Genomic DNA, 26280 nt, shown 5'->3' on the forward strand with positions numbered 1-26280 from the left:
TGGTGCCCGGGCTGTGATGACTTGAAAGCTGGGCTGAGCTAGGACAACATGTGGCTTCTCCACGCGGCTTGGGCTCTGTCACAGCCTGGTTGTCTCAGGCAGTCAGGTTTCTTAAATGGGGGCTCTGGATTCCAACGGCAGTATTCCTAGTGAACAAGGCAAAAGCTGCATGCCTTTTTTATTTTGTCTTTTTTCTTTTTAACAGCTTAATGGAGATATAGTTTACATACCACGTAATTCCCCCATTCAAAATGTACCATTCAATAGTATTAATGTACTCAGAGGTTTTCAACCAGTACACAGTTGCAGAACATTTTAATTACCCCCCAAAAGAAACAAATTGTGCACATTAGCAGTCGTCCCTAATCACTGCCATCTTCCCCCAACCCTAGGCAACCACCGATCTACTTTCTGTCACTATAGCTTTGCCTATTCTGGACATTTCATGGAATGGAATCATGTGTATAATCACAAATGGAATCATACAATATGTGGCCTTTTGTGACTGGCCACAAAACATCACTTAGCATAATGTTTTTAAGGTTCATCCATGTTATAGCATGAGTTAGTATTTTATTCCTTTTTATTGCCAAGTAATATTCCATTGTATAGATATACCACTTTGTGTTTATCCATTCATCAGTTGATGGACATTTGGATTTTCCTACTTTTTGGCTTCATTATGGCAGTATTATGAATTTTGCTGCTGTGAACATTGGTTATAAGTTTTTGTGTGGACCATGTTTTAATTTCTCTTGGGTATATACCTACAAGGGGAAGTGCTGGGTCATGTCATAATTCTATGCTGAACATTTTGAGGAACTTCGCAACTGGTTTCAAAGTAGCTGCACCATTTTACTTTCTTACCAGCAGAGTAAAAGGTCTCCAATGTCTCCACATCCTCCTCAACACTTGTCATTATCTTTTTGATTATTGCCATCCTAGTGGGTGTGAAGTGGTATAATTGTGGGAGTTTTTAAATAATTAAAAAATTTTTAATTGTGGTAAAAAATATATAACATAAAATTTACCATCCTAACCATTTTTAAGTGTACAGTTTAGTAGTGTTAAATATATTCACATTCTTGTGCAACAGACCTCCAGAACTTTTTCATCTTGCACAACTGAAACTCTATACCCATTAAACAACAATTTCCCATCTCCCTCTCACCCCAGCCCCTGGCAACCACCATTCTACAGTATATTTGTGGTTTTGATTTGCATTTCCCTAGTGGCTAATGATGTTGAGCATCTTTTCATGTGCTTATTAGCCATTTGTATATCTAGTCAGATCTTTTGCCCTTTTTTAAATTGGGTTGACTTTTTATTATTGACTTGTAAGAATTTATATTCTAGGTACAAGTCCTTTATCAGATATATGATTTACAAACATTTTCTCCCATTCTCTGGGTTGTCTTTTCACTTTCTTAATGGTGTCCTTTGAAGCACAAAAGTTTTAAATTTTGATGAAGTCCAACTTATCTACTTTTTCTTTTGTTACTTGTAGTTTTGGTGTCATATCTATGAAGGCTTTGCCTAACTCAAGTCACAAAGATTTATTCCTATATTCTTCTAATGGTTTTATCATTTAGGTCTGTGATCAGTTTTGAGTTAAATTTTGTATATGATACAAGGAAGGGGATTCAACTTCATTCTTTTGCATGTGGAAATCCTCAACAAAAATATTAGCAAACTGAATTCAACAATACATTAAAAGAATCCTATACCATAATCAAGTGGAATTTATTCCAGGATGCAAGGATGGTTCAACATATGCAAATCAATCAATATGACAGACTACATTAACAAAATGGAGGGTGAAAATCATATGATCATTTCAATAGATGCAGAAAAAGCATTTGACAAAATTCAACATACGTTCATGATGAAAACTCTTGACAAACTGGGTGTAGAGAGAACGTACCTCAAAATAGTAAATAATATAATAAGTAAATAGCCACATATGACAAGCCCACAGCCAATATCATACTCAGTGGTGAAAAGCTGAAAGCTAAGATCAGGAATAAGACAAGGGCACCCACTCTCACCACTTTTATTCAACATTGTACTGGAAGTTCTAGCCAAATCAATTATGCCAGAAAAAGAAATAAAAGGCATCCAAACCAGAAAGGAAGAGGCAAAACTGCCTCTTTTTGCAGATGATGTGGTATTATATATAGAGAACCCTCAAGACTCCATCAAAAAACTGCTAGAACTAATAAATTCAGTCAAGTTGTGGGATACAAAGTCAATATACAGAAATCAGTTGCATTTCTATACACTAAAAACAAACTATCAGAAAGAGAAATTAGAAAGCAATCCCATTTACAATTATATCAAAAAGAATAAAATACATAGGAATAAATTTAACCAAGATCTGTACTCTGAAAACTATGACATTGATGAAAGAAATTGAAGAAGACACAAATAAATGGAAAGATATTCCATGCTCATACATTGGAACAATTAACATTGTTACAATGTTCATACTACCCAAAGTGATCTACAGATTCAATGCAATCCCTATCAAAATTCCAATGGCATTTTTCACAGAAATAGAATACACAATCCTAAAATGTATATGGAACAACAAAAGACCCCCAAATAGCCAAAGCAATCTTGAGAAAGAAGAACAAAGCTGGAGGCCTCATGCTTCATGGTTTCAAAATATATTACAAAGCTATAGTAATTGAAACAAAATGGTATTAGCATATAAACATACACATGAATTAATAGAATAGAACAGAACAGAGAGCACAGAAATAAACCCATGCATATATGGTTAATTAATTTACGAAAAAGGAGCCAAGAATATGCAATGTGGAAAGGACAGTCTCTTCAATAAACGGTGTTGGAAAAACTGGACAACCACATGCAAGAGAATGACGCTAGGCCACTATCTGGCACCGTACACAGAAATCAGCTCAAAGCGGATTAAAGACTTGAACGTAAGACCTGAAACCATAAAACTCCTAGAAGAAAACCCAGGGGGTAGGCTTCTTGACACTGGTCTTGGTAGTGATTTTTTGGATTTGGCAAAAAAAGCAAAAGCAACAAAAGCAAAAATAAGTGGGACTACATCAAAACTAAACGGTTCTGCCCAGCAAAGGAAACCATCAACAAAACGAAAAGGCAACCTAGGAATTGGAAGAAAATATTTGTAAATCATATATCTGATAAGGAGTTAATATCCAAAATACATAAGGAACTCATACAACTCGATAGCAAAAAAACAAACAATCCAATTAAAAAATAGGCAAAGGACTTGAACAGACATTTTTCCTAAGAAGATATTCAAATGGCCAACAGGTACATGAAAAGGTGCTCACCATCACTAATATCAGGGAAATGCAAATCAAAACCACAATGAGATATCACCTCACACCTGTTAGAATGGCTATTATCAATAAGACAAGAATAACAAGTGTTAGTGAGATTGTGGAGAAAAGGGAAACCTTGTGCACTGTTGGTGGGAATGTAAATTGGTGCAGCCACTGTGGAAAACAGTATGGAGGTTCCTCAAAACATTAAAATAGAACTACTATATGATCCAGCAATTCCACTTCTGGGTATATATCTGAGTGAAATGAAATCACTATCTCAAAGAGATACCTGCACCCCCATGTTCATTGTAGCATTATTTAAAATAGTCAAGACATGGAAACAACCTAGGTGTCCACTGACAGATGACTGGATAAATAAGATGTTATATATATATACACACACAATGAAATATTACTCAGTCATGAGAAAGAAGGAAATCCTGCTATTTGTGACAACATGGATGGACCTTGAGGGCATTATGCTAAGTGAAATAAGCCAGACAGAAAAAGACAAATACTGCATAATATCACTTATATGTGGAATCTTAAAAAAAAAAAAAAGGCAAACTCATAGACACAGAGAATAGAAAAGTGGTTGCCAGGGGCTGGGGGGTGGGGGAAATAGGGAGAGGTTGATAAAATGGAACAAACTTTCATCCATAAGATGAATAAGGTCTGAGGATCTAATGTAAAACATGGTGACTATAGTTGATAATTCTGTATTGTATAATTGAAATTTGCTCAGAGAGTGGAACTTAAATGTTCTCAACACACAAAAAAGACAAATATGCGAAGTGATGGATGTATCAATTAACTAGATGGCAGGGATCCTTTCACTAAAAAAAGTAAAAGAATATGGTTGGAGAAGAATTGGAGGCAGCACATAGAAACAATTCTCGAGAATTTCGCTATAAAGAGGAGCAGAGAAATGCTGTGGTAACTGTAGGAAGATATGGGTTTACTAGTGTTTAATTTTAAGATGGGAGAAAATAGCAGCATGTTTAATACCCTTGAGAATGATCCAATAGAGAGGGAAAAATTGATGATGCTGGAGATAAAGTACCGGTTGCTGGAGTGATGTCCTTGAGAAAGCAAAAGAACACTGGCACAGCTCCTTTCTCCTGCATCTTCAAACTAACTTCCTTCAGCCCACATTTTATTTATTATTATTTTTAATAATTTTATTTATTTATCTATTTTTCCCCCAAAGCCCCAGTAGATAGTTGTATGTCATAGCTGCACATCCTTCTAGTTGCTGTATGTGGGACACGGCCTCAGCATGGCTGGAGAAGCGGTGCGTCGATGCTTGCCTGGGATCCGAACCCAGGCTGCCAGCAGTGGAGCGCGTGCACTTAACCGCTAAGCCACGGGGCAGGCCCAGTCCCACATTTTAGAAACATCAGTAACGGAGGTGAAGTGTAGCACTCTACGAAGCAGAGTGTGGGGAAAATATTGGAACTCATTTTTATTTTTATCTGCATAAGAAATGAAATTTTACTAATCTTGGATTAGCTGCAGAACATGTCAATCACTTATAAATAATATATAAGTTTGGAGGATGGTTTAGAGTTTGAAATGGGGGAAGACTAAAGGTGGGAAAATCAAGATCAAGACACTATCACAGTAATTCAGTTGAGAAACAATAAGGATCTAAGGACTTAGTAAATTTTTATCGTTGAGATGAAGAGTCTAGGATAGCTCTAATCTTCTGGCTTGGCTAAAGTGAATGACAGCAGTTAGTGAAACTGGGAGCATGTGTCTACTTTTTCCATTAGATTGTTGCTCCCCGGAGGCCAGAGTGTGTCTTACTCATGTTTGTACCCCCTCAGAACACCATTCATTCAACACATTCTTAGAAGATCTTCTTTGAATTAGCTGCTGTTCTTGGTGCTAGAGATAGAGAATAAAGAAAATACTTGAGGTCTTTGCCCTCAGGGAACTCACTTGGGTGGGTGGGGGGGACTAACAATAAACAGTAAATAAGAAAATAAGACAATACTGCTTGTGCTGCATATTATAAAGAAAACAAGCAAGTTAGGAGGTAATTGTAGATAGGATGGTGTCAGGAAGGTCTCTCTGAAGAGCTTGCAATTGAGCTGAGCTCTGAGGGTTAGGAGGGAAGCAGCCTTGTCAAGAGCCTGGGCGCAGCATTTTGAGTGGAAAGAACACAAAATATAAAGCAAAAAAGAGCCTGGGTTTTACAGGAACAGAGAAAAGCCCTGTGTGACTGGCACTGAATCAACGAGGAAGAGCCATGTGGGGGGATTGGAGAAAGGGCAGTCCTTTTTGGCCGTGGGCAGGAATCAGGATCGTCTTTTTTTTTTTTTTTTTTTGTGAGGAAGATCAGCCCTGAGCTAACATCTATTGCCAATCCTCCTCCCTTCCCCCCCCCCGAAAGCCCCAGTAGATAGTTGTAGGTCATAGCTGCACATCCTTCTAGTTGCTGTATGTGGGACGTGGCCTCAGCATGGCCGGACAAGCAGTGCATCGGTGCGCGCCCGGGATCCGAACCCGGGCCACCAGTAGCGGAGCTCTCGCACTTAACTGCTAAGCCACAGGGCCGGCCCAGGATCGTCTTCTATGCAGTGGGAAGTCAGCGGAGTGTTAAAGCAAGGAGGTGACGTTGTCCAAGCTGCACTTTTAGAAGACAGAGGGGGATGGAGAAATGCATTCGAGGACTGGGAGTGGGGGTGGCGTGCAGAATCGAGAGTACTGTTTTAGACATTTCAAATTTGAGATGTGATGTTAAGCCTACCTTGTTTGTTTTATTTAATTAGTTGAACCTCCAGCCTTTAATCTCTTCTGTCTTTATCATAGCTAGGTACTACAGAAATTCTTCAAATCTGTACCAGGCATAGAACTGAGTCAATTAGTCAGGTGAGGAGGAGGAGGAATAGCTGTCATATACTTTCTGTGCTCTAAGCACTTGGTATTTATGCCAATGATTAAGGTATTGCCTCTCGGCTCCAAACCCACCCTTCTATACTCTGCTTTGTGATGCTGGGGTAGGACTCTGCAGACCACATGTATGCTTTGCCAGCGGGCTCGCTATGAGGCTTTGCAAATCAGAGGAATAGAGGGAGACTGGAAGATAGGAGGAAGGAGGGATTTGCTCCTTCCTGTCTGTCTCCTGTGGGCTTCCTGTTTGTTTCCTGTTCCTGTGACTGTCACCCCAGCCTCGCTTCTCTACCTCGGCAGTGGTGGTTGATTCCCGAAGCAGCAGTTGAATCCAGATGGCAGTTCTTCCAGCGTTTGCCAAACCTGCCTCCTCACCCCACTCAGGACACCAGCCCCAGCCCCACAGCGCCCCTTCCTCAGAGGTCTGAGTGGTTCAGCTCTGTGGGGGCCCTCTTCCAAACTTCCAGGTTTTTATAATTCCAACTTCTTCACTTTTTTCCCCAGCCCTGTGCACGGTAGCTGCTTCCTGAAGTGGCTACCTCTGAGACACCTTCATGTTCTCCTTTTGACTTTTCAGGTAATGACTCTTTATATTAATAATCTCTGATAAAATAGTTGGTGCGTTTTCTGTCTGGTGGCTGGGCTCTAATTGATACAATTAGATATTATCTCCTATAATCCTGGCTCAATTTACTAAAGTAGACAGAAAACTGAGACCAATTAAGGTTAAATAGCCCATATGACACGGCTACGAGGTGGCAGAGTTGGGATTTGAATCCCGTTTTGCCTGAAGCTTGTGTTCTTAATCACTAGTCACCTTCCTACATTATCTGAAAAACACATGGGGGCCGGCCCTGTGGCTTAGCAGTTAAGTGCGCACGATCCGCTGCTGGCAGCCCAGGTTCGGATCCCGGGCGCGCACCAACGCACGGCTCCTCGAGCCATGCTGAGGCGGCGTCCCACATACAGCAACTAGAAGGACGTGCAGCTATGACATACAACTATCTACTGGGGCTTTGGGGGAAAAAATAAATTAATTAATTAAAAAATTTTTAAAAAAACACATGGTTTTTCAACATCGAAATGTAGGTACAATTTTAAAATTCTTTCGTCAGTTTCTTTTTTTTTTCCTTCTGGGAAGGATTCGCCCTGAGCTAACATCTGTTGCCAATCTTCCTCTTTTTTTTTTTTCCCTCCCCAAAGCCCCAATACATGGTTGTATATCTTAGTTGTAAGTCATTCTAGCTCCTCTATGTGAGCTGCCACCACAGTACGGCAATTGACAGATGAGTGGTGTGGTTCTGCACCCGGGAAACGAACCTGGGCAGCCGAAGCAGGGAGAGCGCTGAACTTTAGCCACTAGACCATCAGGGCTGGCTCTCTTTCATCAATTTTATTGCTTTTCTCGAGCCTATTATCAGCATTTCCCAAAATATATCGAAGGCAACACTCTACTACTAGACCTGTGAAGAATGCATTCTGGGCTCAAGTAAGTGTAGGACCTGCCATGAAGGCACAATGAAAATTAGCATAATAAAGGCTCTGAGAAATCTTGCAATACAATTTAAATATGTAACCAGGCATTTTCTCATAAATTTTCTGCCTGGGAACAATCCAAGGATGTGAAAAATGTGGGCTTAATCAATATCTAATCTACTGTATCCCCTGCAACAGAGATAGTACCTGGTTAGGAGAAAGTTGTTGATGCCAGCAGTCAGGGATGTTCTTATCATACAGAGGTGCTTTAAAGAATATTGGGGATGAGGAGTCTCATCTTTGTTTAGATTATAGAAATATGACTTTAGATCTGTACATTTAAAAATTTCAACCATTTAAACCTGTGGACACATTTCAATTGCATTTTCAGTTGAAAAAGATATTGGCAATTCTTGAATCAATAACCAAGATCAAAATAAAGATTTGATGACTTCTAGAAGAAGTAATTTTTACTTTGTCTCATGCCAATCAGGGACAAGTTATCCCTCCAAAACATCTAAGGTTCCACTTTTGTAATCCTGACCTATATACATCCCGTAAATAGGAGTAGTTTTGCAACGCTTACATTTAACCTTCTCACTGGATTTATTTGAAAATTTATCTGACACCTTATGAGATGTTTTACTGTAAAAAACTATAATTAATATTTCGCACACTTGTTTATTTTTAAGAGGTGTGAACCAATCTGCATTTGTGTTTGAAATTGTGGCTTATTTTCTTGTTTTTATATTTTATTTAAATAACTGTATCAGTTAATTGTTTTGGATTATACTGTTTAGAAAACAGTCAAAAAGACAGTCTACCTAAGTGTTCTAAAAACTAGAGTTAACCTTTCTTTATCTAACTCCATTCTAGAGAAAGCTGTCTCAAGTTTTCTTCATGGAATAATATTCAACCTTAAAAAGGAATGAAATTTCAATACTGCCACAGCATGAGTGAATCTTGAAAACATGCTAAGTGAAAGAAGCCAGTCGCAAAAGACAGCATGGTATGATTCCACTTATATGAGGGCCCCAGAGTAGGCAAATTCATGGAGACAGAGAGTAGAACAGCGATTAGCAGAGACTGAGGGGACTGGGGAATGGGATTTATTGTTTAATGGGTACAGAGTTGCAGTTTGGGATGATGAAAAAGTTCTGGAAATAGTGGTGATGGTTGCACAATGTGAATGCATTTAATGCCACTGAGTTTTACACTTAAGAATGGTTAAAGGGTAAATTTAATATTATGTGTGTATGTTTTACCACAATAAAAAAAAAAAAACGTTTTCTTTATGGATTCAACACACTTGTCCAACTCACATTCTAGTTTGACTCCCGAACCAACGAGTCACAGCTGCTCGTGGCATTTGAGTAGTGGTGTTCTATTTACCTGAAACTGAGGTTTAGAAGTCTTTTCTCTGGAAGAATTCTCTTCAATTGAGGAAGTGAAGAAAAGTTGAAAGCTTGAAAATTTGACAGCGGTAAGATCTTGAGTGAGAACTGACAGCAGCTTCCTCAAGAGTCCCAGTGCTTTCCCTGAGGCTCGCCAGCCCAGCAGCTCGGCTTTTGGCTGAGATTCGGCCACCATCCCATCAGTGTAAAAATGTGCTAAGAGTACAGGAAATTGATGCAGGCAACGGCCACTCTGCCGTGGGCTGATGAACCTGGCTTTCCATCCGAACGGCTGCCCCTGCCGACACTGCGATATTTCTGAGCTCCTTCTAAGGAGATCTGACCTCTAGTTTCTCTGCCTGAGCTGCGCTCCTGGGCCCTCCCCAGCTTGCCTTTCGCTGCTGCTGTCTTAGCAGGCCCGACTCCTGATTTAGCATTCCCACATTCCATATGTCACCAGTTCTGCAGTGCCTTCCTCCACATCTCTCTCTTCATCCCCTCGAATCCCGATTCAAACTCTGGCAATCCCCTGCTGGGCTTCCGACACAGCATGTCTTTGAGGAGGGTTAAAGCATGTTCCTATGTGAGGCAGACTCAAGATGTAAATTAGTGAAATTAACACATTCTAATTTGTTCATAAAAAGAAGGCAAATTAATATTTGTCAAGTACCTGCTATGTGCCAAGTAATGTGCCAGTTATTTTCAGACCTCCTAACAAGCTTATGAGAGCCAGCATTGTAATTATTTTTAAACAATGTTTTTAATACAGAAGCTACTTCACCACAGCTGTGCCCACTCTTCAGGGAACATACCAGATCCTAGGGGCAAATCTAGAGTTCTATCTGATGCAGATGTCAACTTGGCTTACTTTAAATCAGCCTTCAAACTTCCTCAGTCCTGGGCACTTCTGCTCAGTCATCCAAGTCTGCTCTTTTTACAGTCACTTCCTTCTCTACATCTTGACCTGAATAGCCTGCACTCGACTGCACGCACATCAGGGGTTCTGGACCTTTCCTGAGTGCAGCGTACAGAGAAACAACTGGGCTGGTCTCCTTCAACCAACCAACAGTTTCTCTGCTTGCCAGCCATGTTTCTAGCTCACCTAAATCCCATCCTCTCAGATTACTGCCTCATCATCTGCTCTTGGAAGTTAGAATTTGCACTAAAACTCATTTTACATAAGATTGTCTGATATTACACACTGATAACCCTAGGAGACCTTCAGGTCCTTTAAAATATGCAGCTTTCAAAAAATCTATGCTTTTGTTCACTTTTTCCTTGAACCTATAAAATGCTTTTTCATAGATCAGAACAGCTTCTGCACAGACATTTCAGGTTTCTCATAGTGGTAATGGGTGGGGACAGGCCACTATCATTTGACGGTCAGGTCCTGTGAGGCACCTCACATGCTCTTCCCTCAAGTCTCACAACAGCTCTGTGAGATGAGTAGTATTAGCTCCAATTTATAGATGATGAATAGATTAAGTAACCCATCCATGGTTGTACAGCTTCTCAGATCACATTTGGAATCCCTTGTCCAATTCCCAGAGTCACTTTAAGTCAATGGGTAGTATGTCTGTTCAGGAAGGTCCTCCAAGAAGCAGAAGCCAAGACAAGGTTAGATGTGCAAACTATTTATTGGGGGAAATAGCTGTGCAAGTTAAACGGGAAGGGAGCAGGACTTGGCAAGGAGAGCCTTCAGGCTAGGACTGTGAAGGAAGAGAGGAGGGGATTGAGCAGGAAAAGCCTCAGACCACAGCACAGTTCTGAGAAAGTCTCTACTAAGCGGATGGTGTGTCCCTGAGCAAAGAGGTAGCAGCTGGAGTCGGCAACCCCACCCTTCAGCAGACTCTTAAAAGAGAGCTGAGGGGTGCCCTTCCCTCATGGCCGCCACGAGTGGAAGCTACAGGAAGACAGACCCAAGACTTACAGAAAGCACCTTTTAATCATCAGTGCCAACCAGGGATGCAATGGCCACTCCAGCCTCATCTAAACAGCCACTAAGAGGGATGGATGTGGCCGTGACTTCCAGACTTCTGAATTTCATGGGCCAGAAAAACCAGACCAACTAAAGTTGCCAAGTTTTTGTTTTTATTTTTCCAAATAAGGATGTTAATAGCCAAATACCACTTACTACCACAGTAATTTAATATAAGATACTTTAATACCCAAAACCTAGGACAAGCATAATCTCAGAGTGAAGTTCTTTAAATTGAATACATTTGGAGCAGGGAAAAAGCATTGTTCTTGCTCGTCTGGTTTTGCTGCAGTTTAGGTAAAAACACGCTCATGGACTGGGTCTTAAAACTCTGTTAGAGAGTATTTAGGTACAGGTCGAGGCATTGGGCCTGGGTCTTCTATGGTAACTTCCAACCCTGAGAGTCATTCACTCCACTCACAAATATTGACTGTGCATTTCTGTGTGGTGGGTCCTAGGAAGATACTGAGAGTCCTAAGGGTGAAGAAGGCAGACCCAGATGCAGTGTCTATGCTTGTAGAGCTTAAAATCTGTTGAGGGCAGAGAGATAATAAAGAGGTAAGTAGACGAATAAGCAATATAATTTCTGTTTGTGGTAAGTGCTACCATAAGAAAAGGGCCACTATTTCAGATAGTGTGGTCTACAAAGGCTTCTCTGAGAAGGTGACGTTTGAGCTAAGACCTGAGGGAGGAGTCAGCCTCTTGAAGTGCTGGATGAGGAGCTGGAAAGACATAATTCTCCAGGAATAGAAAGTGTAAAGGCCTCGAGAAGGGAATGAGCTTGGTGCATTTGAGGAACTGAACGCAGGCCGGGGGGCTGCAGCATGCCAATGGGGCCGCAGGCAGGGTCAGGCAGGGCCTATTTCTTGTGTGTCTGGATGGGGTCCACTGTACCACTACCACACCCTTATCTCAGTGACAGAGGCTCCTGTCTAAATATGCTGTAGAAGTTCACAGGAAAGTAGAGGGGCACTTGCTTGGAGAGAGATGTCTGGGTGTTTCCCCAGAGACACCCAAGTGACAGGCTTACCCTAGCAAATTCACCAGGGCGCTCCTTTTTGCAGGCTACAAAAAGAAAAGAAAAAAGAATTAGTCCATCTTCAGGGGCTGACATACTTTCAGCAAGCTTGTGAGCTTTTGGCATACATCCAGCATGCTAGAGGATTAATTTACAGTGAGACTCTCACTGCCGGGGCGCCCAACACATGCACACTCCCACCAGCACATGTCCATCTGCAGATGCTCCTTGCGGGAAGGCATGTTCTCATCGAATTCTCAGGACTGGAATATGGGGATGAGGACACCTTAGAGTTGTACCTGAGTGCCACCGAAAAGAGCAAGGTGCTGTCTGCCATCTGGAGAGGGCTTCCCGGGCACTGCAGGGGCACTCTCTCCACTCTCTCTGTGGCTGACCCTACTGCTTCAACAGGCCATTCTTTCAGATGGCTTTGCATACCTATGCTCTGATGTTTCCCCAACTCTTCTGAAGTAAAGAATCACCAGAGGCTCTTGATAAAGATACAGACTTCTAGGCCCACCTCCAGAAAATTCTATTTATAAGATTTTGGTGAGGCATGCAAAGATGGGTGGCTTCTACCAGCAGCCCAGGAGATTCTTATCAAAAGTGTTTAGGAAATGATACATTGAGGCTCTTCAGAGTTTTCTAATTCAATGTTTTGCAAACTGGCCCAATCACAAAATAACCTAGACCATTTTCAAAATATACAGATTCTCAAGCCTCAGCCCCAGCGAATTGAAATTACTGGGCAAGGGCAGAATCTGTATGTTTACTAAATACTCCAGGTGTGTCTTGTGACAGGGGACGTTCACCTGGGTCCTTTAAGATTCTGCTTCACTACCTCTACAGAGGAACTCAGGGATCTGCATTTTTTGTGTATGTGTGTGAGGAAGATCAGCCCTGAGCTAACATCTGCCAATCCTCCTCTTTTTTTGCTGAGGAAGACCGGCCCTGGGCTAATATCCGTGCCTCATCTTCCTCCACTTTATATGGGACGCCGCCACAGCATGGCTTGCCAAGAGGTGCATCAGTGCGCACCCGGGATCCGAACCGGCGAACCTTGGGCCACCACAGCGGAACGCGCGCACTTAACCACTTGCACCACTGGGCTGGCCCTAGGGATCTGCGTTTTTAAATAAGCCCCCAGGTGATTCTGATGCTCAAGGTTCAGGAACCCCACTTTGAGAAACATTAAAGTTTGATATTATTGCAATTCACACCTTTGTTCTTAATGCCAAAGCATTGACAGCATTTACAAATGAACTTGCACATCTCCTTGCCTTTCAAACGCTGTTCACAAATCCCATTTCTGTGTTTTAAAAGTTTTCTACTTTGTTTTTCAGCTTTTTATTAAACATACAGAAAATCTGAAAGGACAGTTCAGTGTACACCCATTATACTCACCACCTGATTCCTCATCTCCCCGTCTGCTTCATCTATGTGTCTACGCACGTGTTTTGTGCTGAAGGATTTCAAAGGACGTGCAGACGTCTTGATCTCTCATCCAGACACCTCAGCGTGAACATCCTTGAAAAACAACAAAAAAGGATTCTCCTTCCTAACTACAATACCATGATCACATCTAATGAAACTAATAATAGTCGCCTGATATCAGCTAATTCCCAGCCTATGTTCAAAATTTCCCCAATTGTCCCTCAAACGTCTTTTTTGGCTCTTTTTTTTCAAACCTGGATACAATGGAGGATAACGTGTTGTGTATGGTTATGTGCCTTTCGTCTCTTTTAATCTAGAACAGTCTTCCCACCATTTTTTCCAGGCCAGCTGTCTTGGAGAATGTCTCTCTTTCTGGATTTGTCAATTGTTTCCTCATGTGTTGTACTGAACATTCAAACAAACAAACATTCCCATACAAATATATGTATATCTGTATTTATAGTATATTTATAGTGAGACACAGGTTTTCTCTCTCCCACCCCACCTAGCCTCTTTTTCCCTCTCAAACAATCATAGTTAATAGTCGCATTTATTGACGACTTAGACTATATGCCTGGCACTGCTTTAAGAAATTTGAATGTATTAACTTATTTACTTCTCACAACAGCAATGAGGTATGTTCATTACCAATGACACTGAGGCACAGAGTGGGAAGTGACCTGTAAAAGGTCAAAGGGTGACTAAGGGATGGGCTGGGTTCCAAGACTAGGATTCTTGCTCTGGAGCTGGCTTTCTTAACCACAAAAATGGAATCAGAGCATAGACGTTATTCTACGACTTTTAAAAAAAAACTTATTTCTAGGCCACTACATATAAATTTGACCCATCCTTTTTATCCTCAACAATTTATTATAAACATCAACACACAGAAAAGTTGGAAGAATTGAATGGTGAACACCTATATACTCACCATCTAGATTCTACAATTAGCATTTTGCCATATTTGTGTTGTCACCTATTGCTTTACCTATGTATCCCTCTATCCATCCATCAGTCTATCATATTTCTGATGCGTTTTTTCCAAGTATAACTCATATTTAAAAATAGATGTATAAGATTTATAGTATGGAGGTTTGATAATTTATTCACCCATTCCTGTACAGATGAGTATTCTAGTGTTTTGCTATTACAAACAACACTGAAAGTAACATTCTTGTATTTATACTTGTATTTTAGTAAACTTTATAGTAATGATGCTTTTACTTTAGTAGGATAGGCTCCTAAAAATGGGATTACCAGTTTAAGGATATGACTAATTTAACAGATACAGTTGGATCTCTTTCCACTAGCATGCTGGCACTAGTAAAGTCTGGGAAGGCCTGCATTTCTTCTCCTTGTTTTATCTTATCACTGCTAGGAGAAAGATGGACTGAAAAGACACAAACATGGAGTTCTCAGGATGCTTTATTGATACAAGCAACATCTATACCTCCTGGCCCCCACTGGATGCCATCTATCAGTGTTTAAAATTTTGCTCATCTCTGTTGAAACTATTCGTCTCATGAGCACCAACTCAAAAGGTACCAGATGCATAGTGTCTTTCCGAACTTTCTGGCAGAATTTCTGCCTCTTCTGTTCTCTCTCTACACTGTGTGTGGCCTCCCCCTAGACCCACCACGTATTGTACCTTTTAGGGAAGTGTGTGTCCCACCAGCATACGTCACATTCTCTACCACAGGTTGAAGAGACCATGCTTCCTCTTCTACCTTTGTATCCTCTGTTTGCCTAGCACAGTGATTTATACTCAGTAAATACTTCTTCTTGAATGATTTAGTGAATGAAATGTGGGAGAGAAGTCCAGAGCAGCAGATAGTGGCCAAATGCTGGAGTTTTTGTATTTCAGGCCAAAGAGCCTGGAATGTATATACAGTGTTGGTTCAGAAAGCACAGAAAGTGTCTGAGCTGTGGAGAGGAAAGACTAACATTGAAGCGGGGAGATGCAGTAATGAAGCTAGCACAAGACCCAGGGAGCAAGCAAAACAGAGGCAGAAGCAGTTCTTGGGTGTTAAAGTCCTAAATTTTACAGTGTAGTTTCTTTAGGATACTTTCTAAATTTGGTTTTAGTCAGTGGTTCTGAGCTCATGCAGTGTTTTGTTTTAACTTTTTTACTTATGATAGAAAAACTAGAAAATATAGAGAAACAAAATAATAATTACTGAGGATTATTATCTTCTACCATACAGGGAAAATCATTGGTAGTTAGCATTTTGATGTAAATATTTTTACACCTTTTCCTATGCACATATATAATAAAATCTATATTTTAATATCTAATGGATATATGAAATTTTATTTATAAATTTATTTATATATTAAATCTAACTGTATATTAAATTTTCCTTATAAATTAAATATATTATATCGACATATCAAATATATGGGCTTTTACGTTAGATAGGAAACACCATCTGTCTTCAACATTGTATCTTGAGGACTTGACACAGAAAAAATGCTCAAAATATGTTTATTGAATGATTGAATGATGATAATTATTCATTCTCATTTACCTTTAAATTTTACTAATTCATACAGCACATAATTAAAGATAACCTAATGTCTCTATATTCAATGCACTTCTTTTTCTTGTTTTCTTACTACTGCTAGAAGAAATATGAATTTAAAATACACAGACACGGGCTCCTTGAGATGCATTATTGATACAAACAATACCTACACATCTTCTTAAGCAGTGATTTATAAACATGACACTGATTTATCTGGAATTAGTCATCTTTGAAACATTTGAGTTATTTGACCAAAAGTATTATTCACTGAGCAAACACCAATTTCTTCCCTTCCAAGATTCTAGGGAAGAGAAAAGCAAAATAATGTTGAGAATGTTAATTGGTTTGATAATCTGATTGGTCTTTTATTCATACAGGAATCTTTCGGTGGGGACACCATTGCGGGCTCAGTACCTACACTGGGTGTCCTCGCTGCCTAACCCGGTGCCTGGCACCAATGAGGTGAACAATAGGTATTTTTCAAATGAGTAAATAGGATTATAGTGAACATAGACATATTAATAATCTCCTTTATCTCATTTATTTATTCCTTTTCTAAGTGATGTGGATATTTAGTACTTGTTAGCCACTTCTTAATTATCCATAAAAACTGGGTACAGGTTCACAGAAGAAATCCACATTTAATACAAAAACATATATTTAGCTGATAGTATTACTTTCCCTCCTTCAGAGTCCCGACTTCACTCTCTGTGAGGAACCGTGAAGCAGCCTCCCACCGGATTTTACCTCCACTCCCTTTCCCACCCGAGAAAAGCCCAGAGGCAAGGGAAATCACGAGTATTGTGAACCCACAAGAACCAGGGGAACTGGTCACTCATGTCATGCTCATCTTTGTATTTCTCAAAATAGCTCAAAAATTAGCTAAATCAAGACCTTTTCCTAGGTCAAGCGCTGCTGTAAGGACTACACTCTTCCAGTAGGTGGCGGTATTTTCTTTCTTCAGCGTAAGGAGAATTCTCGAAGATTTGCCTCCAGAATTGTTTAGTTTTACTATTCGTTTAGTAAAGTGCAGGTGACAATAAATTAGTTAATGAAACTGATCTTTCTTTCACTTTCTTAAAAAAAATCACTCTTGGGGGCTTCCAAAAGCCGCAGATCGGGAACTTTTACTTTGGCTGCAGTTGATAGTGGCGATACATGAGGAAGACGTGCCCTAACCCTCCGCCCCATTTCCTGATCAAAGTTGTTACTAAGGTCAAGCTAATGGCTAGCAACGTCTTGAAGAAAATATGTCATGCTCTTCTGTCTCTATAAAAATAAAACAAAACAAAAATAAAACGCTGACTCTAGAATTCTTGCTTTTAGGGCAAAATATTCATTAAATTATGCAGATACCTTTCGTGGCTGGTTAATAATGAACTTTTAAAAAATTGTTCACACACCTTATTTTAATGGTAACACCTAAATGTTTGCAGCTCCACGAGACCTTTCAATTCCCCAACAGATGGCTAGGTGCTGTCACACGTCTGACGCCAACTTAACGCTGCAGAAGCTAGGTTTGAGGAAGGAAGCAAGGATTGAAATTCCAGGGACATATGCTAGAGTTGAAAGACGGAAGTGTTAATTAGTGGAATAATATCTCACATACTTTATCTTCAAAAATACTGCCTTAGCCAGAGTAGGGAAAGCTGGGTCTGAGGCATGCGTTTCACCCATTTTTCAGAAGTACTTTTATAAACAAAGCCTCGAGCTGCTGGAGAAAATGTTCCAGGGCTCAGTGTCTTCATTAAAAACACGGAGATAGCCTGGATTTGGTCAAGCCCACCTGTGAATAGTCAACTAATATTAGAAGGTACACTGATTTTCAGGTTTTAAGGCATTTTTAACCAATCCTCTACTTTCGAGACTAGCCGGGCCACTTTCCCAGCCCACCTCGTGCCGCTCCGCTGCGGCGCCGCACCCTCCTCTCCTCTCCTCTCCCGCGCCGCGGGCACCTCTGCAGGTCCTGCCCGGCCTGGCCTCGCGCAGCTCCAGGTCCAGGTCCAGGCTGCCCGGCCCGGCGCTCAGACGCGCCGACAGCTGGCCTCGCCCGCCTCCCCGCTGCAGGGCGGCGCTCGCCTCCGCTCCAGGCCGAGCCGCAGGCCGCGCGCCAGGCATAGCTCCCATGCTGGCCCCCGAAGTCAGGCGGCTTCCCCGGGGAGAGCGAGGCCGGAGAGGGGCGCAGGGCCGGCGGGAGGCCGCCGACAGGAGCAAAGGGCGTCCAAAGCCCGACCCAGGCGAGGGGTGATCGGGCCGGGGACTTCTCGCGCTCTTCGGACCAGGGCCGCCCGGAGCCCGCCGCCCAGGGACGTCCAGCTCTGCGCACCGCCCCTCGGCCTCCTCCGCCCTTCGCGTCCATGAACCCCGGAACGCCCCCAGCGGCAGTGACCCCAGGTCTCCGGCAGCAGCAGCCCAAGCCGCTCTGCCACCCCCGGGCCCCAACAGGGCCGAGGGGTCACCTCAGTCGGCGAACCACTTTCCCAGGGGCGCGCAGCCGTGGCAGCGCCGCCCCGCTCCAGCGCCCTCGAGGTCCCTCCTGCCTGCGCTTCGGCCCTCGAGCACTCCGGCCCCTCCAAGACACGCAGGCGGCAGCGGGGAAGAACTCACTCGGACCCCTCCCCTTCCCCAAACTTCTTGCCTCCGCCGGGAGGTTCCTCCAACCCGACAGACCCCACCTCGCCATCTGGCTCCTCCCTCTCCGCTCCCCTCCCCTTTTCTGGTCCCCACTTAGGAATCCGCTCCCCCCACCCCCGCCGCAGCCGGGTCCGGGGATCCTCCCCCGACTCCCCCTGCGTGCCGCCGCCGCCGCCCGGGTTCCTCTCCCCCCGCTCGGGCGCTCCCTGCCAAGCCCATGATGTAATGGTGTATGTTAATCAGTAGCATGTGGGGAGCTCCGGCTTGGGCGGCTCAGTCCTCCGCGAGCCGACACTGGAGGCGGCAGCAGCGGCGGCGGCTGCCCGGACCCGCAGCGCCGCGCTCTCTCCGCGCCGCCCGCCCCGACAGCATGGCCCGCGGCCCGCGCTCCGGGCGCCCGCAACCTCGCTGAGAGCCGCCGCGGCCCCGGACCCGCGCGGGGGCCCCCAGCCGCCAGGATGAGCCGCGCCGAGGTGAGCTCCCATCCCCTCCGCCCCCGGGAGGGGACCCGCCGGCCACTAGGTCCCCTTCCCGGGGACTGCCGCCTTCCCTTGAGAAGTTCTGGGAGCCGCGAAGCGGGATGCTGAGAGCGAGCCGCCCCTCGAGGGCTAACCGCTGGGCTCTCCTCTCGGCCGCGGGAGGCCACCTGGACAGGGATAGGATGCGGGGAGCCCCCGCAGCCGAACTTTCTTCGTTGCGGTCGTTGGGGGGCGTGTGGCCGCGACGCAGTCTCGGCGGAGCCGCCCTGCCCCCTGGAAAGCAGTGCCGCGGGCTCGGGCTGCCTGCGCTCGGCGTGCGCCCGGGGCCGTGCCGCCCTCGGCCTGAGACTCGCAGGCGCTGGGCCGGACCGACCCGTCCGTAGGCGGCGGCAGCAGGGGCAGGATGCCTAAAGCACACGCGCGTACACACACACGCACGCACACATCTAATCGCTCAGGCGAAGCAGGCCTTCCGAGACCTCCCGGGTGGGCTGGAGCGGCGCGGGCGGCGCGGGGGACCTGGAGCTCCGGCTGCGCCTCCGCCCGCTGGGCGCGGAGCTTTGGGTGGGGAGAGTTTATTTTTGTCTCGAGCTGCTGCCGCGGCTGCTTACGGCCTAAATCCAGAGGGGCGCCTGGCGGCGGAGATGCTGGCTGTTACTGTAGATGGAGCTGCAGCCGCTCGGCTGCTTCTCGGGGAGGAGGAGGACGAGGACGAGGACGAGGAGGAGGAAGGAACTGGGGCTGCCGCTGCCTCCGCCTCTGCTTTGCATTAGCCCCCACCCCCACCCCCGCGCCCCTCGCAGCCGCAGCGCAAGTTTTCTGCGCGAGGAAGATCTGTTGCCGGTGCTGGCGTTCTCGGCACAGCCCCCGAGGCCACGCCGGGTGGGGTGTGTGGGGAGCACCGGCCGTTCGCGGCGGCAGCAACAGGAAGCCGCGGGGGCTCCTCCCGCACCTGGCAAGCAGACTCTTTGCCATTCCCAGAACAGGAATAGCTCATCTCCTGCATCCAGGTGTGGAGGGGGCGGCCGGAACTGGGGGGACCAGCCCCCGCGGGCGCCCCCCGCCCCTGCGGTGCACCCGTCCCCGGGCGCGCTCCCTCGTAGCCGAGGTCTGACTGCAGCCTCTCTCTCCTTCCAGTGGTGATCGCCCCAGGGAGTGCGGGAGTGAAGGGTCCGCGCCGCCGCCACGGGAAGACCCGGGACGCCGGAAGTCACCATCCCGAAGCCGAGAAGGGGAAAGAGCATTCTCGATTCAGTTTGTGTGCCTTGTGGGGATTTTTTTAAGTCGTTATTTTTTTAAAAAAGAAACATTTCCGTGCTACTGGCTGTCATCGTCTTCGGGGAATCCGCCAGAACCGCGGGAACGTGACTGAGCGGACGGCAGGGGCAGGAGCCCGGGCCGAGCCTGCAGCGCCCAGCGGCCCGGGACGGGACGCGCGGCCGCGGGCTGCGGCGCCGCCGAACTTCGGGGCGGGCGGGGGGCCGGCGCCGGGGGCTCTGCAGAGCGGGGGCCGCCCCCGCACCATGATGTTCCGCGACCAGGTCGGGGTGCTGGCGGGCTGGTTCAAGGGCTGGAACGAGTGCGAGCAGACCGTGGCGCTGCTGTCGCTGCTCAAGCGCGTGAGCCAGACGCAGGCCCGCTTCCTGCAGCTCTGCCTGGAGCACTCGCTGGCCGACTGCGCCGAGCTGCACGTCCTCGAGGGCGAGGCCAACAGCCCCGGTAAGTCCCGCCTGTTCCCGCCCCGCCCGCTTCCGCGGGCCGTGGGGGTTTGCCCACTGTCCCCTCCTTCGGTCCATTCCGTGTGGTAACTACGGTAGCCTGAATGATTGATTTTTCTCTCAGGCAGTTTCCTGGGAAATAAGTCAGTCAGGTCACGTAGAGTCTGGATTTTTCTGGGCTTTTTTTTTTCTTCTTCATTTGGGCAACGTGGCTCTCTGAGTTTCAGCTACACGTGAAGCCCGGGAGTGCCCTCAGAAGCCAAGCTTTGATTAGGCTGTATGAAGAATACATGAAAATCCAATCTTAGTATTCGTTTTTCCCCACGGATAATCCGGTTTTAGAGCTCCGTCTTCAGGATAATATGTAGGAGACGCTACAGACTACTGAAGTGAAATTTGCAGTGCGTATACTACGTGGTTAGGCTTGGTTAGTCTATCGCGACGTGTTTCGTGTTAATATGGATCTTGTGGAAAGGGTGTCCTAGAGAGCAGGTGTGAATCGGGGTCCTGAATGCTTTTTGTTAGCAAACTTCACGGAATATAGCAGAGTTGTTTCATATTACCCTGCTAGCATTTACAGACACCTCAACTGGTACAGAAAGTGAATATACTCGAAAGGTTCAGCAGTTTGCTGTTTGCTAGCATGGGTGGTGACAGACTGAAATAATATCCTGGGGTTGCAGGGGGTGGGGTGAGGATGGGGGGTGGGGGAGAGGTCTGTTGGCTGTAATTTTGCTTAGGGGAAATTCTTTAGTTCATGCTGCAGCAGGAGGGTGAACAGAGCCCCAGTGTTTATGCAGAGAAAAGAATGCAGGGTCCTCTCCAGCTGTTTCACGTTAGAGCCGCCAGCCTGCAAGACTCAGCAGAGGCCTGGGCTGCTGTTTGATGACAAGGGCTGGTCCGGGGCAGCGGGGCCTGGGAGACACTCAAGTGAGTGTGCCGTCAGGGCAGGAGAGGAGAGCTGGCCTCCTCCTCACTCCTCCTCCCTGGAGTGGTGCTCGTGGTGCTGAAAGTACTAGGATGGGATGTTTCCATATATAGACTCATAGGCTGGAAGTGACGGCTGGAAATCCTCGCAGTCCTTTTCCTGAGCAGACAGGACTGCACCCAGAGGATACTGTGCTGCCAAGTATGGAAGGCCATGCTAAGAGAATCCCACAGGCCCCACTGGGACTCATTGGAGCCTAACAGCTCACTTCCTGACTCACAAGGTGGCATTGGCAGGGCCCTCTTCCTTCGTTTCTACCTTTACAAAAAGCTGAAGGGCCAGCCTCCCTCCTAAGGGTGTGGAAGCACCCTTATGGTCCCCTCTCTCGCTTCGGTCCTCAGTGTGACAGCGTAGCCTGGCTCACGTGCTTCATTGTGCTTTCTCAGGGTTGACCAACAAGGTTATATAAACTTTTGCATTTTATAGAATGCAAAGGATTTAAGTGCAGTAATTTATGTTGAATGCTTGTCTTCAGTGCTTGTAGGGACTGTTTAACATAATGATAACTAATCTTTAGGTTGCTCAAATGTTAGAGCAACATTTTTTCTCTATGAGTAAATGAAAAGACTTCCCAATATGGCAGCAGTTTAGTAAGCAAAGCAATTACACGTATGGTATTAAAAAGAAGTTTCTTACTTTAAAAATCTTGTAATTTAATAAACCAAGAAAAAATTGAATTTCTCTTTTTAAAAGTCATCTGGTAATTCTTCTCTAAAAAATTTTTTTATTTGTGTGAGCTACATACCTGTTCATGCTGCTAAATGCTATAGATGTACGAAATCCAGAACCATTAGGTAACATAGGGACCATTTTAATCTTTCAACCTGGACATTTTGCTTCCTTGGAAACCTTTGCACTTGTTTTGTTGTGTGGCCAGGACAGAAATTCATTAGTGTGGTCGTGTGATGGTTTGGTTTACTTCTGCAGTGTGGGGATCCTAGAGAGCATCGAGGTTGTCATAGCATACCAGAGTCTGGAGCGCGGCTCTCTTGTGTATCTGCAACCTAAGCCCAGAACCAGAAAAGGGGAAAAATGCCCACTCAGTAACCTGAATAGATGGCATCAAGTCCAGGAGAATACTTCAGACTCTCTCAGAACATACTTACTCTTATTTTAGACAACAATCCTAACATTTTTTTTTTAGTCTGAAAAAATAATCCGTAGCATATTAGAAGGAGCACATTTAGAATGGGGTGAGGGGTTGCTGTAACCAGCAGTGAAAGTGACCACTGACGGCTTGACCACCAGGAAAGAGACAGTAAAATTATGACTTTAGATATAAGAATTGGGAGCAAAAGCCCTGAAGGTCTGTGAATGTTAGGGTAAGAACTCTTAGTTGACTCAGCAGGGATTACTCTATAATAACATAAATCAATAACTGCTGTTTACCATTAATGAGAGTGAACTACCAAAAAGTATACATTTTTAAATACACTCTATGAGAAGAGAGGGAAATATGCTGTAAACTTTGGAAATATTGACACTCAGGACAATTAACCACCAAAGCTGTTTTGGTGTGTAAAGCTCCTGCCCATTCAGAAAACCAGGCTGTGTAGAATGATGCATTCGTTGGCTGGCTGAGGTTGGATACACTCAAATCAGCATTATTTTGTAATCATCAATTAAACACACACACATATTTCTTCTGCTGTTGAGAGATTTTAAAACTTGGTAAATGGGAACCAAATTCATATCTGGGGCTTGATCTCAGTATAATAAAAAATATAATTAGTAACAGTATGAACTTGGCTCTGTTTTCTCCAGGACTGACTTTAAATGGAGAGAGAATTCTTCACATTAAACATGGTTTATTTCAGATCCATGGGATGTATTTTGATATTCTTTCTCTTCATTCTCTTAAATTTAGCATTTATCGAGAATCTAGTGGTTCACCCTTTGCCCCAGGTTTGTGGTCATCTGAGACCCAGAGGAAATGGCTGAGTCGGTCCCTATGGATTTATCGTGTGTGTTTCGCTCCAGGTGTGGTCAGTGGGTTTTGGTGGTGATCAGCTCTCTAAGTGGAGGCTCGTCTCTAGATCCCCTCATGACCTGAGATAAGTGCCCTTCAGCCACCAGCCCCGGTTGACATTGGGATGTCTGGCCAATCTCAGTTTGTAGATGACTGTTTCTAGGGTTAACAGGTCATTTGATACCTAAAAATGGCAAAAATGGAACCCACTCACTTTACCTGCGATTCCCCAAAGAAAAATAGGTTGTGTGGCATTGTTTATTTATGACTTTTATCATTTGGACTTGAAATATATTTTCTAATGGAAACAGTATAATAAATGGAGATTCGCAAGTGAATCCACAAAGACTTATTAACTCACAAAACAGTGTGTATTTTGTGGGGAAATTGAATATGTTTGTAGTAAATAAATGGCAAAAAGATTGTTGCTTATAATTAAATACAAGATAAAGGATTATCTGAAATGGTGGTGCTTGACACAAAACTAATCATGGAAATTGAAAAAGACTTGTGGGTGTTATTTACTCTCATTGGAGGGTAAAGATGTTGGTTCTATGATTTTTATGGGTTTTAGGTTTCCATAGTGTAGGTATGCCATACCCTGAGTTGCTTTTTTAGATCACAAATGGCGTAAAAAGAAAGCAGGATAGACGTTTTCCTGATGATACTGGATAAGATCTTGTTTGTAGTTCTTTCTTTCGCTTATTCATTCATCATACATTTTCTGACTGCCTACTGTTTTCCTGGCCCTGTGTTATGCATTGGGAATACAAAGGTAACTTATTATGTTCCAGTCTCTGGTACATAGATACTCAGTGTTGAGTAAATGACTAATAACAGTATCATAGGTGCTGAAGCATAGATATGAGAAGAAAAAGGGAGGACGGGGAACGGGTTCCAGGAGCACTGTGAACCTAGCAGCTAATTGCCTGAGGGAGTCAGGGAGGACTTGAATGAAGAGGAGATATGTTTGAGTTGAGTTTTGAGGGATGAGTAGGAATTGGTTCAATATGTAAAAAGGATTGTAGAGAGCAGGCACGAAGACATTTTCCAAGCAGAGAGGGTAGCATAAGTTAAAACAGAAGCTATGGGTGTGGAGGACTTTGCCAGCTAAGGTATTTGGACTTAATCCTGCAGAGGTGATAGAAAACCCAAGAAAACGTTTAGGAAAGGAGTTAAAAGATGAAAGGTGTGGGGCCGGCCCAGTGGCATGGTGGTTATCTTTGGCATGCTCCTCTTCGGCAGCCTGGGTTTGCCGGTTCGGATCCAGATCCCGGGCACGGACCTGCGCCCCTCATCAAGCCATGCTATGGCGGCATCCCACATACAAAATAGAGGAAGATGGCACAGATGTTAGCTCCCCACCAAAAAGAAGGAAAAAGAAAAAGAAAAAGATGAAAGGTGTGTGTGTTTGTACACTTTGGGGAAGGAGCTTTCCAGTATATGCATGCTCCTCTGAGAGGCAAAAATGGGAGAAGTAAGGCCAAGTTTGGTTCAGACAGTTTCCATTTTGGCCACCTGGTGGCATCATCAGCTCAGGGCAGCTTTGTTGCTGTCAGCATTGCTATATGGGGGAGAAGAAAGGATTGAGAGAGAGAGGAAAAGAAGGTATTGTCCAGATGGCCATTTATTTATGTCCATGGGAAGGCGTATGTCGTGGAGGATTTTTAGAGTATAGATTTTGAAATCAGTCAGACTGGGCCAGTCAGTTAATTTCTGAGCCTCAGTTTTCTCATCTGTAAAATGGAGCTAATAAAACTTTGTTATTGTCCAGAAGTTACTTGTTAATAATCCAGTGAGGACCTATTCTATCTCCCAGCTTTGAATTTGCCTCTAATTAATATGGAATTCATATAAACAATGTTTTCCTAAATGATAGGAAATCTTTTTGTTTAAAGGATTATCAAGAAGACATTGGAGATAACTTGGAACCCTGAAAAGATCTGCGTCTACTTTGCTCCACCTTCTACATTTTAGCCTTGTTGTTCTACTGTCTATCATGTTGGGTCCTCAAAAAATGCGGCCCTAACCCAGTTTTTCCAAATAACTTGTCAACACTTTTTTTTTCCTTTATTTGGTGCATGTGAAAAGAAGAAATCATTTTGTTGAATGAAATATCCAGGGACTTTATATCTGAAACACATTTCACTTAGGTGTTGTCATTTTCTTTGGGTTGGTCTGGAATGATGGGTAGCAGGGTCATACACACTCACACACTGTGTTATGAATAAGGTGGATTTGGTTGTTTAGCTCAGGTGCTCAAGGGCTTCAGCAACTGAGTATGTGTTGTAAACAGGTCCCATCAAAGCAAGTGAAAGGCAGACGAACTAAATAGCAGTCAAATTGGTTTATGTTTAGACAAACCAACGAGGGTGAAATGAGGGTTGGAAGGGCTGAGAAGTAACTGAAAACTCCCTAGTATATCCTGCAGAAGTGTAATTCTGAA

At 44.3% G+C, this 26280-nt stretch overlaps 1 protein-coding gene across 9 annotated transcripts in view; it reads left to right on the forward strand.

Moving 5' to 3' along the window:
• Positions 1-20525: 20525 nt before the first annotated feature.
• The window catches only part of SAMD4A (sterile alpha motif domain containing 4A), a 211673-nt gene continuing 205918 nt past the window's right edge, over positions 20526-26280 (forward strand). For 8 of the 9 annotated variants that reach the window (XR_009223672.1, XR_009223673.1, XR_009223675.1 and 5 more), the window contains exon 1: positions 20526-20878. Coding sequence is in view for 4 of the 9 variants with exons in the window: in XM_058566956.1 (XP_058422939.1) it covers positions 20683-20878 (196 nt within the window). In the remaining 5 variants the exon portion in view is untranslated. The remainder of the gene's footprint in view (positions 20879-26280) is intronic. The other variant, XR_009223676.1, reaches the window with a different exon arrangement.

Source organism: Diceros bicornis, chromosome 24, assembly GCF_020826845.1.
Source record: "Diceros bicornis minor isolate mBicDic1 chromosome 24, mDicBic1.mat.cur, whole genome shotgun sequence".
In the NCBI taxonomy this organism is placed as follows: Eukaryota; Metazoa; Chordata; class Mammalia; order Perissodactyla; family Rhinocerotidae; genus Diceros; species Diceros bicornis.